Genomic DNA, 19567 nt, shown 5'->3' with positions numbered 1-19567 from the left:
TATTTATTTTTGCAATATACGATGCCACAGATCTGAGGTTGAGCAAACTATTGTTGCCTTCATTCTTTTCCATCCCTAATGTACCCACACAAACTTGCTATTTCCATTTACGTACACATTATTTATATTTTATATTTTGTGCATATTTTATAATGCAGATTTCAATGATGCAATCTAGATCTAAAAACTAAATGACAGCAGTTACGCAGTGATTTTGGATTGTGTGTTAGCTGTGTTTCTTTATGTGAGATGCTGTGATTTATGTGCACTCAATATACTGACCTACATCAGAAATCTGGCTTACATTCTCAGCTAAATTATCATCGCTTTTATTTTTCTGATTTTCTTATTTTATATTTATTTATTAATTTTCTTCCAGTCCAGTTTTCCTGTGAGGCGATGCCCCGCCCTAACAGCCTCACACAGACAAAAGCTCGAAATGCTTCTCTGTTTCTGTCCTAGAGGATGAATACACATCCATGTCGTCGATCTGCCTGCACCTGCGTTAAAGCCATCAGCATGCGAGCTCTGCTGTGACAGGTGGAAAACATGCTCGGTCACTTTGTCGGGTATCAGATTCCCAGTTTGCAGGATGCATTGCGGTAAGTTTCAACGCCATGAAGGACCACTCCCATCTCTACAGCATTCCCATCCTCCCTCTCTCCTCTTGGTGAGCAGCTGCTTAGACCCTCCCTGTTTCACAGCTGCTGAGGAGGAGGAGGAGGAAGGGGAGTGGAGAATGTTCTCTCAAGAAGTCCTGGCTGTCAGCCATTGCTGCTTCCTGTCCTTCTCTTTCATCTCCTGCAGTTCATTTTGAGTGTAGCAACCACTAAAGGCTGGCTGTAAATCATACATCCTCACTGCCTTGCTGAATAATTAATGAGAGAACCCACATTTAGGTGGCTACTAGTTTATACTGCATCAAGGATTTCCCCCTTTTCTTTCAGCCTTACTTAAAAGCATTAAGCTACATGCCTTTTCAGGTGACTCCCATTCTTAACTGGATTTTCAGATAGCTTAAAGGGACGGGTTTTAATGTTGTAACTGCAGACTGTTAAGTCTTAGTGGCGTTTAGGTTCTCTAACACAGCCATTATGTCACATAAACTGCAGTTCAGCCAATTTCAGTTCCTCAAACTGGACAGAACCAGAAGAAGCTCAACCCACACTGGGTGCTGCCGAACAACAGACACACAGGCGGACATGCAGCCACGTGATCGGCCCACTGAATGACATCATTGCAGAGAATCTAGGACAAAGAGGGAGGAGAGCCGAGGAGCTGGCATGGCAGGCAGATACCATGGCAGACTCCTGCAACATTGGGTGCCCGGATGATACCAGCACCTGTGGGGTGGATGCAGCAAAAGCATCAATATTAATGCACTACATTTCTGGAAAAATAAACAATAAAATCCACAAATATTTACAGTCGAAATCTCACCAAAGAGGACAGCTTTGTATTGGTTTGCAGCTTGCCACACCTAAATAATAGATGCTCAAGCCTCTATGCATAATAAATGAGCTTTGTTTGAATTAGCCCTTTATTCAGTGAAAATGAAATGAAATTCAGACTTCTTCTTCTGCCGCTGCTATTAAAATTTACATTGCAAGGAGCTCGTGGACAGTCTTTCTTGTCATGTAATGTATGAGAATATTTTTCACAAAACAAAAAAACGTAACATACCCACATATCCACTAGTAAGAATCACGATATTTATATTTTTCTTATTTCATTGCTGGCTTCTAAAATATTAATATATTGTACTTCTCTTATTTAATTGCAAAAACATTTAGGAGCTATGTCAGAACTGCATCAGCCACCAAATGGTGGTAGTAAACGCGTTTTTTTCCTCCGTGCACAGGAGCAAATCCCCTGCCCTGCCTGTATAAATCTGGTAGCGCCGCCCTCCCATTCAGCAGTTGTTGCATCGACCCCGTTGGGTACAACACGCAACCCAAACAGACCCTTTTTTTTAAAAAAAAAAAAGCCTCTTTCTTCACATTTTCTCCTTCTCCTCTTCCTCTTTGAGCCTCAGACGGAATCATGGTAAGATATTTCCCTTCGTTCGTCTCTGAAACCGTTTTTGTAAGGTGGAATTTCAGGTTAGTCAGGCGCCGGTGTCTCGGTTGTTGAACGGGTTTCCCATCGCTAGAAAACCATTTTTAAAACTCAGTAGACACATAAACGCATAGAATAGCAAGTGTTACCGAAACACTCGATATAGATATATTTTAGCGTGAAAACAAATCGTATTACACAGATGATGCACAGATTTGGTCTGCGGCAGTGGCACGATGTGATTGGCATTGTGTAGAGATGAGAACAATGCACAGAGTGGCGTTGTTTAGACTGACAATAAAGACAGTAGAGCTGCTTTTCATATAAATGAATAGCATTATTTATGTCAATAATCACATTTTTTGTCATTTTAACACGTAAAAATCATAAATCTGTCACCTTACAAACGCACGACCCTGTTTAAAGGCAGGGAGGGGCAGATTGGGTGGGGATGGATGGAGAAATTAAATTGCAGCTATCATTTTTAATTCATAGGATGCAGCAGCAAATGTGTTTTTAATGTAATTTAATTTAAAGGTTAAAGAAAATAAATTGACACAACAAAATGCCTCTATTTTTATATTTGTCCTGAAATATTAAATAAACCTACACTCTCGAAGACGATTTGTGTTCTGTATGATGATTTATTAGGACCAAATTAAGGTTTTGTGCATTACAAAAAGACATAGATCTAATTAGCTAGATTGATGTTATGTTTTCTTCACTGTGATTTTGCATCCTCAAGACATGGAAGCAAGTGGAATATTCCAGGCTGTGTGCATTTGAACAGGGAAATCAATTTGCATGTGTGCTTTTGCTTGCAAAAGAGGGGGAGAGGTAAGAGGGATAAAAGGACAAGAGGACAAAAAACACTGGAGGGAAGGGGAGAGCGTCCTGCCTCTGGGGGGCTGCTGCTGTAAGGCATTTCTTTTCCCTGCTGTTTGTGGTGCAGGGAGGTACCTCCTGCTGCACTGCTCATCTCAGATAGAGGGAGCAACAAAATGTGTCCAATTTTAAGATGCATGTCTTGAGAGAGGTTACATGTAAAAGCAGTGACAAAATGTGGAATAAAATCCAAATTAAATATAGATAGATGACCTTCTTCTTTTTCTTTTCTCTCCACAGCGTGAGTGTATCTCCATCCATGTTGGTCAGGCTGGTGTCCAGATCGGCAATGCCTGCTGGGAGCTTTACTGCCTGGAACATGGGATCCAGCCGGATGGACAGATGCCCAGTGACAAGACTCTCGGAGGAGGAGACGATTCCTTCAACACCTTCTTCAGTGAGACTGGAGCTGGAAAGCACGTCCCCAGAGCTGTTTTTGTGGACCTGGAGCCCACTGTCATCGGTAAGTGTCATCACCGCTCGCTGAACAATAATGTAGGAAAATTAAAAAATCTTTAAAGAAAAACTAATGTAATGCTGTTTGCATAGATGAGGTACGCACTGGTACCTACCGCCAGCTGTTCCACCCTGAGCAGCTGATCACAGGCAAGGAGGATGCTGCCAATAACTACGCCCGTGGACATTATACCATCGGCAAAGAGATCATTGACCTGGTTCTGGACAGGATCCGCAAACTGGTGGGTGAATTCAAAGCAGCTAGTATAAAATGTATATACGAATTAAATTATTGAATGAAGTAACTCATGCCTGGTTGTCATCTCTTCCTCTCTGTCCTCAGGCTGATCAGTGCACTGGTCTTCAGGGCTTCCTGGTGTTCCACAGCTTCGGCGGTGGCACCGGCTCTGGTTTCACCTCCCTGCTGATGGAGCGTCTGTCTGTCGACTACGGCAAGAAGTCCAAGCTGGAGTTCTCCATCTACCCAGCTCCCCAGGTGTCCACCGCTGTGGTGGAGCCCTACAACTCCATCCTGACCACCCACACCACCCTAGAGCACTCTGACTGTGCCTTCATGGTAGATAATGAGGCCATCTACGATATCTGCCGTAGGAACCTCGATATCGAGCGTCCTACTTACACCAACCTGAACAGGCTGATCAGTCAGATTGTGTCCTCCATCACTGCTTCCCTCCGCTTTGATGGTGCCCTCAATGTTGATCTGACAGAGTTCCAGACCAACTTGGTGCCATACCCCCGTATCCACTTCCCCCTGGCCACCTATGCTCCAGTCATCTCTGCAGAGAAGGCTTACCACGAGCAGCTCTCAGTGGCTGAGATCACAAACGCCTGCTTTGAGCCAGCCAATCAGATGGTGAAATGTGACCCTCGTCACGGCAAGTACATGGCCTGCTGCCTCCTGTTCCGTGGTGATGTGGTGCCCAAAGATGTCAATGCTGCCATTGCCACCATCAAAACCAAACGCACCATCCAGTTTGTGGACTGGTGCCCCACTGGGTTCAAGGTTGGCATCAACTACCAGCCCCCCACTGTGGTTCCTGGTGGAGATCTGGCCAAGGTCCAGAGGGCTGTGTGCATGCTGAGCAACACCACTGCTATTGCAGAGGCCTGGGCTCGCCTCGACCACAAGTTCGATCTGATGTACGCTAAGCGTGCCTTTGTTCACTGGTACGTGGGTGAGGGTATGGAGGAGGGAGAGTTCTCCGAGGCCAGAGAGGACATGGCAGCTCTGGAGAAGGATTATGAGGAGGTGGGAGTCGACTCCATTGAGGGTGAGGGAGAGGAGGAAGGAGAGGAGTATTAAAACAAGCATTAACAGATAATAATTGATTGCAATGTGTTCTTGAATGCATTCCAAACAGAAATGTTTGTCAGTTTGGCTGTTAAGACTAAAAACTCCTGAAAATGTCAAGTTTGGCTGTCTTCTAAATAAAACCTCTGTGATGTGAAGTCCTTTGCCCTGTGTTTATTCAACCCAAATACATATTTACAACAACAAAATGATGCAACTCCAAATTTTGAGCTATAATTTTGAAGATTCTGTATTTAAAGCTCAAAGCTTGTCAGAATATATACGTGGATATATTATGTTTTCTTAAACATTAACAATGTCTATTATAATCAGAAGCTGGACAACTAATTGGTTTCAATTTCAATTACTTCAACAGAAACCCAGTACTTTTTTCTACTTGGTGTCATTAATTCATGCGTGAATAATCATCAACAATTTAGAAAGAATATATCAGTATCTCAAAGCTGTTATTTATCAGTGATGAGAAATAAAATTAATTAATTGTGCAGTCCTCTGGTTGCCACATAGTAATTCTCTTTTTTCTACTTTTTACTAATGAAGAGTTAGAATGAGAAGGAATGCAGGGTCAGATTTTACATGAATACAGAAAGGTATTGGGAAGTACTTCTTTAATCCCCCAATAAGCTCTGCAGAGCATCAGTGTAGTCACTTTATTGGCAAAAACATAAATGAAAGACAACTCTTTTAAGTAATGTTTATTGAAAAAACATTCAAACTTTGTCCAGATTTATGCATTTATATCTACCACACTTGCTTTAAGTAGGTACAAAAAAAAGATCAGCGCATGTCTAAGGTATAATTCTAGGAAATTGTTTGATTTCATCCTAAATATAACACATCAGTGTCTGTAATTCAACAGATGCTTAAAGAAAGTATTTAAAAAAAACATCCCCGGTGCTTGTGACACCCATAACCACTTGTATTTAGCTGTGTGAGGCTGTGACGATTCACACCGGCTTGTCCTGCAGCAGAGGACAGTTGTCCACGACTCCTCGCCGGTTCAGGATGTTCCAGAAAGATGAGGGTCCAGAGGTGCTTTGAGCCCCGTGGAGCTGTGAGCCTCCAGACACAGTGACGTCTTCCTTCAGAGGACGGTAGGACTTAAAGCGCCTGTCGAGCAAAACAATCACAGGCTATTTTTAAGCATTTATGATTTATTCATGTTAAAGTATGAAATAATAATGTTAACAGGGTTGCCTTCATTAGTAAACCAATAGATTCTTATATGCACATCACTTCCACTCTACATAACCTTTTAACGATTTTAAGTTCACTGACAGTAATGTTGTGTTTTTCACTCTCATTACACTTTTGGTGTCTTTTTTTGCTGCAGCAGGCTTCTGTTTGTCAAAGAAAAACTCAATAAAAAAACCTCTTTATGCTACATGTTCAGCCCCAAAGTAAAGGCCTACAGATTTGTATGTCTTTTTACCAACCTGTCATGTTTGTGCATCAAAGACTGTATATCAAAGATGGATGTAACCACAGTGACGTAGCACAAGTGGTCACCTTCATGTGAAAAACCACAGTTCCTCTTATGGCTGCTTTAGGCTGGTTCCTCAACCGAGTCAGTTAAAATACTGGACATGTTAACAGCCTGCTACAAATAAACACTTTGATTTCTCATTTTTGTTTCGACCTTTCATAACGAGCTTAATGATGATATCTAAGTTAGCTGTTGGCTGCATATTATTTTTACCCTATTCCTCTGTATTCCTCTTAAAATATATGAAACAAGAAGCACTTCGAGAGCACAACCCTTCGCAAAGGCAGCTCACTCTCTGGGCAATATTTACTTTTAAGGGAATAGTATTATATGTTGCATATATTATATTTTAATATAATATATAATAAAATAAAGTGAAATTAGTTGAAAATGTGAAAATATTTTTGAAGTTTTGTTTTGCAAAAAATAATATTTATTCAGAAACTTTGCACGTGTTCAAGTTGACATGTATTTAAATTGTTATAACATGTTACTGTAACATAAATAACAAATCATAACCATTGTCCTTTACTAAATGTTGAATCCCCATATATCATTCCCTATATATCTTTTTGTTATCAATACAAACAATAGCAGTAAGAAACAGAGTTTTAAACAGATCTATATAACGTTGTTATCACTCTGACTTTCACATCAATCTCTTGACCTTGACGCAGAGGAAAGAGGTCATGAGTGGCATGATATTTTAAATCTCTATATAGCACTTTCTAAAAGTTATAAGGCTTTTTGTCCATTTTTCCACCAATAAATCATTAAGTTCAATCAAGTTGACCTTGAAAACTTTTTTACTCACACACACATGCAATCACTACCAAAAACAACCTCCTTGGTGGAGGTAATAAGAAAACAGCCATCTAGAAATAAGTTGGAGTTCTTACTTGTAAGAATATGCCACTATTCCGACTGCCAGAACAAATACCAGGACACCCAGCAGCATGGCGATAATTTCAGACGAGGACAAACCAGAGCCTGAAACAAGGATCACACTGTCAGGTCGAAGCAGACACATCAAATGCTGTCAAACCAAATCAATTCATGTTACTGTTGTATGGGGGGTTATGTTGCATACCCATGTCAACGTGGACTTTGGCACTTGTTACAGCTAAACTGACATCATTGGTCAAGGAAACATTGATGCAGTAGACACCAGAGTCATTGAGGAAGTGGTGGAGTACCAGCTGGCACTCTTCTGATGGCTCCACCATGTTGCACACTGAGTGAATTGGCCTCAAGCACTCAGAATCCAAAAGCACACTGCAGACCTCTTTGGGAAGGCTGCAGGAGAAAGAAAGTGAGTAAAATCTAACTGTACACTTTAAAGTGTGCCTATTTTTACTCATTTAGAGGTTCTTGCTTTGATTCTTGGACTCTACTAAATAGCTTTGCACTACCCAGAGTTCAAAATAACCAGTTCTTAATCAGATACTGGTTCAACTGTCTTAAACGTCTTAAATGTTTTAACTTTCTTTCGATTCCCTTTAAGCCAACTTTCTTCTGGTTCTTTTCTTCCGAAGCCAAATTTCTTTTCACAAAGAGAAGGCTTAAATAGGTTTGATAATAATAATAACAACCAAGAACAGAAGTAAAAGGGGGGAAAAGAACATTTGAAACAAAAAAAATAGTGTATATACTGATGAGTGTTATAATGGTTATCCTTTCCCCTAATTTCTTATCACTAAAGACATACATAAAGGCCAAAATCACATATTAGTCATATAGGAAGCTGAGGCCTCATATGGAAGACATTAATTATTCAGCACATTCATATTGTGGTAGAACAGGAGACCTGTAAGCAGGACAAAGTAGACTGGACTTCACATGGTCAAATTGTTTCTGCATGTCTGGATTTTCTTTCTTGTTTGGAATCATATAAGCAGGGACAGTCGTGAATCCATAGTGTCTTAGATATAGTTATTTGCACCACATAATAATGCAGTGCAAATAATTCATGCTGTTATGCGAATAAGATCAAAATCTGCTGCTTTCTAATTAACATGGTTATTATTTCTCTATTTCATAGCCATTTACAATCGACTATAATAAAAAATAGACACTGAAAACAGATTTTAATGTTAAAAAAGGATCCATTTCTCCTGATTCAATTAGTTGGACTTGGTTACAGTATGACAGAGCTCATATCTTAGCAGATCATCTGTACGATTATGTTATCATCCCCTCAAAAACTTCCTGAGGAAGCAGACAAACGTTCAGCTACTCTCCCCTTGGCCTCAGACTCACACACGAAACACTTTGACAGTCAATGTTATCAGGAAGGCTGAGTGCTTGGAGCCATCTGGAGCCTGTTTACAAAGGAGCCTGTGTATAAACCGTTCTTACTATTGGAAATGTTCCACCTCTGTGAATGTAATAAGATGACTAGATTTCCTTTAGAGGCTTTCATTTATTCTGTGGCAGCTTAAAACATGGTGCAGGACCACTCACCTTCCCAGGCAGGTCACGGTGACATCCAAAACATTTTTGTTCATCCTGGGTGTTGCCATCACTGTATTGTCCATGTGTACAATCTCTACTTTTTCAATTCCCTCTGAAAACAAAGACGCAGAGAAAGAATCTCACTGATAATCACCTTTTAATTTGTCTCTGGCTGTGTTTTTTACATTTAAGGAAAAGGGTACAAATAAAACTCACCAAATATTTCTATGCTGGTGCAGAAGGATCCATAACGATATATCACACAATCGTCATCAGAGGATTTTTTGTCGGCATCCCTCTTAACCAGCACAACAACTGGAGCTTGTCCCGTGAGTGTGACTGTGCGCTTAGTGTCTGGTGAGAACAGCCAGAGAATTATTGCACAAACAATTCATACTGGCATTTGTAAGTTGCACCAAAGACACATCAGCAACTTTTGCAAATTGTTTTGGCTGCTGTGAAACAAGATTTGCAACATCTTTAATTTTACAACTGCATCAGGAGCGCAAACTGATGCAAAAGCAAGAAAATGCAAGACAGACAGCTGTTAGGTTATTAAGATGAAATTTATGGAGTAAGATTAGTTTATATGCATGTTTATTCCTGGATTTCCTTACTTACTTCACTGCTCCTTTAACATGTCGACTCTTATTTTGGTGCGTTTTGTAGCTTCATAATCAAATCACATGGAATAAGGTAAAATGGACTGAGATCTCCCAGCCAGCATGCAAATCGCATGTAAAGATGATAAAGTCCAACACAGCTGTTTGAATTTGCTCAGCTTGCTTTGTACAATGGTGGTGTTTCAAAAAACATTTACATTTGAGGAAATCACTCAATGATCTTATCCTGATCATCTGACAGTTCGCTTGCTGATATGTTTGCCCTTTAACAGGATGCTTTGTTGTTTCTGCACATTTTAATAAGCTCCAGTATTTGACAGGGAAAGTATCTGAAAGTAATAGATATTTAATAGATTCCCAGATATTTTTCTAATCCACTCTAGCCACGTCTGTAGATGGACATGTGCGGCATGCACGTGGCAGCTGCCAGTCCATGGTGTGCATGAAGTAATCCATGAATTGTCTCTTTGTGCAAAACAAGAATCTCAACTGATGTATGACTGTAAGGCGTGACTGCTGAGTCACTCTCAAGTCATTCAGCGGCTTGACAAAAAGGAAAAGTGACAGACGGTTGAACATTATACATTTAGAATCTAAAATCTTTATCCTTATATAATCTTTTTGAATCTATAACTGCTGGTGTGAAATGCAGAAGTCCAGTGCAGGTTACAAGTTTTTACATCTAACAATGTCATTTAGACTCTTAATGTATGCTAAAATACATTTTTATAAGCGTTAATATCTCTGCCATAGTTTTTAAAGTTTCAGTAATAGCAGGCCGTTCAATTTCAGATTTTATATTTAATGTATGTAATGCAATGAATCACCAGTTCACAACAAAAGACCCTAAAATTTTAGCTATAATATAGCAAAAGAATCCAGCGAACAGACCAATCAGATCACTTGTGAACAGCACTTGGCCACAGTGGGAACAAAGAACTCCGTCTCAAGAGGAAGAGACTGCCGTTTGAGGTTTGGATTTGAGGTTGAGGGACAAGAGGATGATGGAGAGACCAGGTGTATGAAACAACTGTACATAATGCTTTAATGAGAAGTCTGTGTGAGTTTTATGTGTACGAATCCTGCACATGTTTCCTCATGTGTGGCTAAGCTTGAAACATTTATCTTCCAGGAAACTTTTGACTATTTTCATGCAAATGTTGCTCACCTGCTGTCAGCCTGTTCCCCGCCTCTCTGTGAGCTAGCAGCTGGTTGATGGGAGACGGAGTCTTTTCCACAGTTGGCGTTTCCTGGGCCAACTGAGTGTTGGGGGCAGTGGAGGCCTCGTACTCGGTGTTGTCCTCTTCCGTGTCCGAAGGACCAGTGTTGACATTTACACCAACTGACTTGGTGGAAACCAGAACAGGCCCAGCAGACGCCAGTACAGGAGCTTTCACTGCAAACATATTCATTTACGTTCATGAAGGCAGGATCAGTATTACACACATATCTATCTGTCTGCTCTGCATTTCTCTCTCCTCTTCTCCCTCACTCCTGAACCAATCAAAGCAGATGGCAGCCCTTCACTCAGACTCATTCCCTTGTTGGTTTCTTCCCCTAAAAAGATCGTTCTTCCTCCCTTTCATCACCACTTTCTTACTCATAGTGGATCACTGGAGTTCTTTACCTTATATTATAAAACACTTCCTGTATTTGCTCACAGTAAACTTTAATGTTTTAAACTTGTGCTCATCTTGAACTTAACTTCTGATTATTGCTGCTCCTGTCACCAGGGGGCAGCGTTTTACAAGTTGCTGTGTTAAACTGCTTTCAGATGCACATTTTTTCTGTTTGTTTGTTTTGTTTTGTTTGGGGGGAGGGGGGGGGGTCTTTTTTCTTTTTAGCTCCAGCCCCATTTGCTTAAGAGATTTTTCCCATTCAACTCCTGAAGAAAGATATGATTAACTAACTGCACCATCTTGTGGTTCAAATAGGTATTACATAAACGTACAGCCTGACCATAGTTTAACTTCATTTGATATCTCACATTATTATTTTATATATAAAATCATTTTGGTTGTTCTTTCATGTTTTGTTGATAGTTTTTAGACATTATATACTTTGCATAAAGATTTCAGTTTAAACATGTTATTATATCTATTGCTGAATTTTAAGGAAGCAACATTAATTGTTTTTATTATGGGTATTTGTAAATTCCACTGTTGTATTTGTCACATTTTTAACATGCTGTGAGTCTGAATGACTTCTACCATGACCGCATCTCTCTTGTAAAACAGATTTTTATTTCAATGGGACTTCCAAGTAAAATAAAGAGAATTAAACAAATAAAATGTAGTGTAGTGCTTTGCATTTTAACTACACTTTCACTTTGGCAACCCAAAGGTCGCTGGTTCAATTCCAGCTAGAGACACAAATCCCTTTGGGCAAGGTTGTATCAGGAAGAGCCTCCAGCATAAAACTTTGCCAAAGCAAACATGTGGAGTGACTCGCTGTGGGATCTGGCAAAATTCACTTTATTTTGGCTACTTTATTATGTTTTAATTCATATTTTCACTCCAAATGTTGAATTCATCAGCAAGTGAGAGTTAATGTAATCATCTATGTGCATAATAATACTGACACAGTGTTGACTTGACATTTGAAAAGAAAAAAATGGAAAAAAACAAACCTAAATCTAGAGAATAATGAGAATAATATTTTTCATGTTAGTAAATGACTCAGACTCACTAAGTATTTTTATGATCCTTTAATAACTGTGTGCTACCTGTGGTGCCCGGATTGTTAGATGGACCAGGGGTCTTGGTTGGGGTATCCACTGGTGGGTCACAGGCCTTGTCCGGGATGACCGCCTGGATCACCACTTTAGGTTTGAATGAGCCTGAGCTGATGTAGGTGTGAGTGACAGTCAGCTCTCTGGAAATCAGAGCCCCGCTTGCATCCCCAAAGTCCCAGTTGAAGGTGATGTCTGCGTTGCTGAGGTACTCGCTGGGGTCGTGGAGAGTGATGGTGAAGGCGATCGCCCTGTTCTGGATGAAGCGCATGTCGGCCACCTCGATGTCATTGACTTGGTCCAAAGAGACAGCGAAGGGGATTTGATCTGAGGAGGACGCCAAAGCATGATGTTAACAAATAAATGAGCAACAGATTTGCATTTCATGACTATCATGAGAGAACGTGAGAGCAAATATTTCCCCTCACTCCTTTATTTTAGGCTTTATTAAGCAACAAACAGATTTATTATGCTTTTGATGAATGTTTCAGTTAGCATCTTATTATGCAGTGCACTCTTATTTTATTTCATGCATATCTCTACTAAATTATAATTCCACTATTTTGTTCCTTTGCCTGACCTGAACGCTATGTTTCTGTTTTCTGTCTGTTACTAACCAGTGATGGAGAACTGTGTGGAGGCATATCCCAAAGGAATGAACTTCTCTTTGCTGCGGTAGTGGTAGATAACGATGTCCATGGTGTAGGAGCCCAGAGGGATGTCATCTGTGCCGATAGTCAGGGAGGAGGAGGGCCCGTCTGCCACCTGCCAGTACTGACCTGCCAAATGAGCAGCAGAAGCCCAGTGAGATAACACTGAACAGATCGTTTAAAGAGAAACTGAAGTGCTTTTCAATGCTTTCTGACTTGTATATAGATATACAGTCATAATAAATCTCAGTACAAGAAAACAAAAGTTTCAGCTTCAAGTTTCTTCACCTCTCTTTAGCATCGTCTGTTACTTTGGATGTTTAAACCCAGGTATTTAAACTCACCTGCCTTCACTACCTCTACTCCTTGTTTACCTTTCCACCTGTTTCCCTCTAATTCACACACATATATTCCTCTTCACTCCAGAGCATCTCCACCACTCCAGGCTCTCCTCCACTTGTTCTCTGTTCTCACTACAGATCACAATGTAATCACAGCCCCACCTTCAGTCCGTCTGCCACTCCCACTGCACACCTCACCACTGTCGTGTTTTCCTCATAGAAGCATTTCATTTTGTTATTCATCTACTCATTTATTAATAGAAGTGAGCTCCTCTCACCCCAGGTCTTCCACACAAACACGTAGGCGGGTTTCTTGTCTTTTTTCACTAGCGTTCCATCAGGGAACACAGCCTCCCAGTCTGTGTTCTGTGTTGGGTATACTGGCTCAGACTCAAGATGCTTTGTTCCTGTAACAGGAAGAGAGATTCTAATAATTTATGATTTCACAGATAAGCCCCTGACATGCTGTTGTTAAATAAGTGATGGTGCAATGTGGAAAGTTATTATAATTCATTACTATTCTTCCTGTGGGGACTGGCCGCTGCAAAACACTTTTAATTGCACTGATTAAATAAATGCATTAAGTCACTGAGGGTCAAACGTGCATGCGTTACCATTGATTACGCAGTCTTCAGCCCAAACCACGTCTCCATCAGGCAGCACCTTTTGTTTGTGTGGAAACTGCAGGTCAATAGTGAAGGTAACTCTGGCTCCAGTCAAAGTTGGGGAATCATTTCCAACATTAAACGTCACTTTTCCTCCTGTCCCAAAGACAGAAATGAAAGTATCTGTCAGTATAATACTTCATTCAGGACAATAAAAAAGCAAATAAATGAATAAAATAAACATCTTTAAAGATAGACAGACAGACAGACAGACAGACATTTAGATTTAGATTTAGATTTAGATTTAGATTTAGATTTAGATTTAGAAGAGATAGTTTACAACTGATGTACCTTTCCAAGAGTCTTTGTATCGTGGGTCTCCATCTTTCCAGATCGGGTACATCTTGGTGTTCCATGACGGGTAACGAGTGAAGCGATTTTTGGGCTCTGAAATATCGGAAATAAATATTTAAAACAGAATACAAACTCTCCTCCATACTAAAGATTTAATTTGTTACTGTGGGTTTAAAGCTTTCTTGTAATTCTCTGTTATCTGGTAGTAATTAAACAGAACGGGTGCCATTAAAGGGAGTTGTCCCAGTGATTAAAACTAACTTTTATAGTTCTCACAAACCTCTTTGTTGTTTCTTACAGCAGCCCAAAAGTCACTGTTGTTATTTATTTATTACTGGAGCTATGATTTGATTTATAAAATATAGCTGAAGATGGATAAATAGATGAATGAGGGGTTTTGCAGTATGGAGCTCTGATCTCAATCCCTCTCATGTGATGCTCAGCTGAGTGTGTGTGATTAACAGCGTCACATGCTGGGTTGAGTTTGGATTAAACCTATTGGCAGATAAAGACTCTCCAATTATGAATTTAGCCTCAGTTATTTTACAGCAATCACTTTCCTCTTTCAGTCAATTCATGGAAAACCTTGAGTGAACATTAGATGTGTAAAAAGTTTACTCCGGAGCTGAGGCAGAATTTAGTGACAGCCACTCAACTTTATTATTTATTCAAGTTTTGGGTTTTGTTGCCCATCATTTAGGAAGAAAGCTCTTCAAAGGCTGGATAAGAGGAATTATTACAGCAATCGGTAACTCCCAGCTCTTTTTTATTTACTGTAAGTTTTTAAAGTGAGTGTTTGGCTTCTTGTTCTGCAAAGACTGAATTCTGTGTTATTCATGTGTCATGTCTTTCATGCATGGTTGAGTAAAGAGGTCAGAGGTCACATCTTATTGACCACAACATTGTACCGTTTTATTACACATGACTCTGCATATACATGTCGCTCTTTATGTTACTACACAGGTTGTATTTCTTATTTGTGAAGTGACAAAACATTAAGTTTAAATTCCCTCTCTGAGGAAACCTGTGATCAAAATTAAACAGACATGCTGAAGAAGCTTTTATCAAATATTCACAGATTTCTGTGGAAGTATGCAAAGTAGAGCCATTTTAGAGAGATAATTCTTCATTTGCATTTCAGAAAACTTGTAATATAAAAATAAGATTCTCAGTGTAAATAATCATCTACACAAGTTTCATGGTAATACCACATCTAAATGTTTCTATTTTTACCCCATATTCATAAAATAATCTAAAGAGTTGTGGCTTAGAAACAAGAAATAAATAGATTGTATTATTTTTTTCTTTGTACAGTGAGCAATTTTCTAGTTTAAAAAAACAAATATGACGGATAACATGAAAGAAATCAAATCAAATTTGTATTCTTCGGGGTTCTGAAGGTACTTGGACATTTAAAACTGTTGTGTGGACAAATGAATTCCATAAAAATGTAACTAAATCTGTGTAAAATACACATAGTAATGTTTTAATCACTCACATCTACAATCTCAGTAACAGAATGCTACTACTTTACTTCTACTACTTTAAATGAATGGTTCAGTTATTTGCAGAGATTCATATAACAGTACACAATAACATTTTAACACACCCAAAACTCACAACATTATAAAAATAGTCTTCCAGTATGGCAGTAAAATGCCAGTTAAATATTAATGGAGTGTATGAAACTTGGGCATATTTATAATTATTAATATTTCTTCATACTTCAGCTACTTTTACACAGTTGATTTTTAAAGCTTTCTCCAGGTTGTTTGTTCATTTTTACGTTTGTGATGCTGAATCAAAATTTCATCCTAATACTGAAAATTCTCTCTTTAAATCTGAAGATTTCTAATCTAAATCATACGTGACTCTGCGTCTTCCTCTTACTGCTTAAAGCATTTTTAAATGAAAAAGCATTTTCTTTACTCACTTGCCACAGTTTGTGAAGCTGCTGCCACCAGCACCAAAAGTACAGCAGACGTCCACATCATCTCTGTGAAATATCCCGTTAGTGAGCAGCAGGCAACAGAAAACTGGCTTTATAAACGGTCTGATGTTTGACCTCACGTGATGCACTAGCAGCAGAAACGCCTTCTTCCTCCACTCAGAGTTCGGGGCGCCTGAAGCAACAGGCCTGGTGTGCATAGAGTCAAAGCTCGTCTCAGGGATTACAGTCACACCTCCAGCTGGGAAAGAGCCACACGATCACTTAAGGAATGTTTACGGTAATTCCACATTTAACATAGGTTCACAAGTTCACAAGTAAAAGTCTAGTAAGTACTTTCACTCAAATTCTGCATTGACCTACTTAGCATTACTCTACTAACATCACATTCTACGCTACATTTAAGAGGAAAACATTTCACTTTTTACAGTACATTTTTACAGTTGACATTAGTATTTATTTTGATTATAAAACCTATATAAAACATATAATTTATGTACTTAATTACTCAGACTCGGTTCAGGCTCCAGTTTAGCCAACCTAGATACTAAAATGATACAGTGGCATTAAAGTATCATTAAGCTACATGTCATCTAAGGACTTAATGCATTTTTGCATTGATTTTACTTTTTTCTTAAATTTTTTTATTACCAAGTAATAAACATTAGTGATATTTATTATCATGCTAATGTGGCTTTGTTTGTTTTTTTCAGTTCAGCTCAGTTACAGTTAATTTTCAGTCGACTTCGTCCTTTCAGTTCAGTTTCTATCATTTGAAAATCTTTCGTTTTCAGTTCGACATCAACATTACAATTGATGTTATTTTACAAATGTTTCATTTTATGAAGGTAACTGACTCCCATATCAGTATTTATTTTACTTTAATTAATTTTATAACCTTATAATATAATTTGTAGTAATTTATGGTCAATTTTTTAAATTTCATCTAATAAAATATTTTTCAGCCTGGATTCAGTATTTAGTTTATGCAACTGTAATAACTATATAATTAAAATAATTCTGCATTAACATGTAACTTCAGATTTTAATTTAAAAATAAAGTTTACATTTAAACAAACATGTCTGAAACTTTCAATCTGTTCATATTCATCAGATTGAGAGAAACACATATTCTGTCCAATCCATCTTTAATTTGATTTATTTATTGTTTGTTTTTATACCGACGCAGAGATAAAGAGAGTCTTTGATCATAACTGTTAAAAAGAGTTCAAAAACATCAGTTGCACACCGAGATTCCAGCACTATAGACAACATTGTGATATAAAATTATTACTAAGTATTCAGATGTAATGCTTACTGTCAGTACCTGCATATTTGCATCACTTCAAACGTATTGTAGTTATTCTGAAGCATTATTAACGTGAACAAATATATAAAAATCTTTGTTACGATACACCAGGATCCCCTTTAAATCATGAGGGTGAAGCTAAACGGACTAGTGTGCATGATGTGAGGTTAGTTTGTTTATTGGTTTGTTTGTTTTTTTAATCTTTTACCTTTTTGTATGAAAATGTATGAAAGAAGAGAGAGAGAGACTCTGTAACCATAACAGCACAAAAGTGTACAAAAATAACTGCTGCATGTTACTGATCCTGGACTGTTGACAGTAATTCATATGATAAAGCTTAAAGTGTTATCATATGAATGTCATTACTTGTTATATACTTTTTCAAATATCACAAATATTATCATTACGTTTATAACTGTTTACTTGTGTAATTATCCAAACCTTTATACGTTTTCTGCTTTTTGTATTTGTTTTTTGTACTTGTTTGTTTTTTGATTGTATTTAGATCTAATGTAAATCATCTGCCAGCATAATGAAAGACAACTTAATGATTCAACAGAGTTCAATACACCAGGAACAGACGATACTGCATTCTGTTGGTCTTAAAAGTAAGTATGAAAGCTCCTAAATCTCTCCAAAAGTCACCTGATCCATCTCTATTATGTATTGATTTACACTGAAATGCTGTCAAATCAAAATCATAACAAACTGAACATAAATAAATGCATTTTTAAAAATGCTCTCAATCTGTAGAAGTTATAGCAGTTATATGCTTCACTGTGGCATTGAGATACACCATAATATCTGAAATGTTATGTAAAATGCACAATGGAGAGGGTTTGTTTTTTGGGTTTTTTTTACATTTTATTCTAACAATAGGTCACACACAATGCTAAGCGAGGCCTGCAGAAAGAAATGGGAGGAATGCAACCTTAATGAGGATTACTGAAGGGCTTGTGACTCCTTAAATTCATCCGGCTTTGTCCTTCCACCAACTTTAAAGTCACTCTGCTCAAAGTTTTATTGTCTCCGTATCATATGCCAAACGGCCACACGTTTTAAACCTCTTTTCAAACAATGTCCACATTCACAGCAAATCCTGATCAGACCTTTTTCATCTGCTGAACGTGAACCCTGTAACACCCCTCAGGCCTCATCTCCAACATGTACCGCCCCTTAGCATGAAAATAATGATAAAATAATGCAAAAATTTAAAGAAATAACAGTAGATTAGTCGTAGATTAGAAAGATTTCATTGATCAGCTGCTAAAATGTTACTAAGTTGTAATAACAACATTAATTAAAATTTTAAAAAAATTAAAGCTGTGATTCCAAACCCAGTATAACACACTAATCCAAACCAAGTGATGTGGAGAAAAAAATATTATAATTTTGCTTCAGAGTTCTGTCTTTAGAGATTTTTTGATATTACTTAATGTACACCAGATTTCAAGACTGTTATACACACATTTCATTCAAGATGTAAACCCCCTCCTGAACACTGGAAATGAGGATGAAGACCAACAAATAACCTCCTGCAAAACAAAACTTTGACTGGACCCTTAATTGTGTTTCTACAAGTTACATAAAATGGGATTGATGGTGGTATGTTGTTGCTATCTGCAAAAATCACAGATGAATATAAGACTGGACCAATCCTCTTATTTAACTGCAAGAAAATGAACCTCCACTTGTTGCTTTAGCTTTGAAGCTTTTATTTTACTTCCTGGTGTCAAAATTCAGTGTAAACTCTAAAACGGACTTTTTCTCCTTGATGTGACCTGGTTAGGAGGCTTTGCCACTCCAACATGAAGATCTTCTGTCACAGAGTCAGTTTAAGCCTGTCTCAAGTCGGCAGAGAAAGAAGGTGCACTACGGTGGACTAATGTTGCCTTTTATTCATCTCCATATTTGCTATGGGAAGCTGCACTGGTTTGGGAGTAGCTTTGTGTGTCACATTTGCTGTGAGCCCGTGGCTGTGATGGGATTGGATTGGATTAATTGAAGGCAGGTGTATTTGACTGCAGTGATACTCTAGTCGACGAATAGCCCACACTACAAATGCTGCTTTGATATTTTGTCTCTCTGTGCAGGTGTGTCATATGGCCAGATCTAAGACGACTCTGTGCAGGCCAGGACTATAAGCCGCAGCCTGAAGGCAGAGTTGGGTTGCTGAGGCTGGAGTGATTACTGGCCTTCTACTTACTGGGTGGTGGGTCTGTGGACAACTGCTGATCCCTGTTAAAGTCGTTGACATGTAAAATACAACTGACTTGGGGCATTGTTGACTCTGGCCTTGGATTGTGTGTTTTATCCATTTTGCAACTGCGACAC

The 19567-nt window shown here is 38.6% G+C and overlaps 2 protein-coding genes across 2 annotated transcripts; one reads left to right on the top strand and one right to left on the bottom strand.

Annotated features, from left to right (window-relative positions):
- Nucleotides 1–1886: 1886 nt before the first annotated feature.
- tuba1c (tubulin, alpha 1c) lies at nucleotides 1887–4869 on the top strand. The gene is made up of 4 exons (XM_085260834.1): nucleotides 1887–2046; nucleotides 3184–3406; nucleotides 3493–3641; nucleotides 3743–4869. The coding sequence occupies exons 1-4, from the start codon at nucleotides 2044–2046 to the stop codon at nucleotides 4721–4723; spliced, it is 1356 nt and encodes a 451-aa protein (XP_085116960.1). The 5' UTR covers nucleotides 1887–2043; the 3' UTR covers nucleotides 4724–4869.
- Nucleotides 4870–5410: 541 nt separating this feature from the next.
- pmelb (premelanosome protein b) lies at nucleotides 5411–16049 on the bottom strand. Its single transcript, XM_085259210.1, has 12 exons — nucleotides 15910–16049; nucleotides 13974–14069; nucleotides 13632–13778; nucleotides 13296–13424; nucleotides 12644–12805; nucleotides 12021–12353; nucleotides 10464–10691; nucleotides 8889–9026; nucleotides 8682–8784; nucleotides 7309–7514; nucleotides 7118–7208; nucleotides 5411–5842 (listed from the first exon to the last, which is right to left on the bottom strand). The coding sequence occupies exons 1-12, from the start codon at nucleotides 15968–15970 to the stop codon at nucleotides 5680–5682; spliced, it is 1857 nt and encodes a 618-aa protein (XP_085115336.1). The 5' UTR covers nucleotides 15971–16049; the 3' UTR covers nucleotides 5411–5679.
- Nucleotides 16050–19567: the final 3518 nt, after the last annotated feature.

The sequence above is a fragment of the Mchenga conophoros genome, linkage group LG20 (genome assembly GCF_057382185.1).
Source record: "Mchenga conophoros isolate Kocher_MC1m ecotype Shallow Benthic linkage group LG20, M_conophoros_male_GT1.1, whole genome shotgun sequence".
NCBI classification, from domain to species: domain Eukaryota; kingdom Metazoa; phylum Chordata; class Actinopteri; order Cichliformes; family Cichlidae; genus Mchenga; species Mchenga conophoros.
This window is presented reverse-complemented; position numbering and strand designations above follow the sequence as displayed.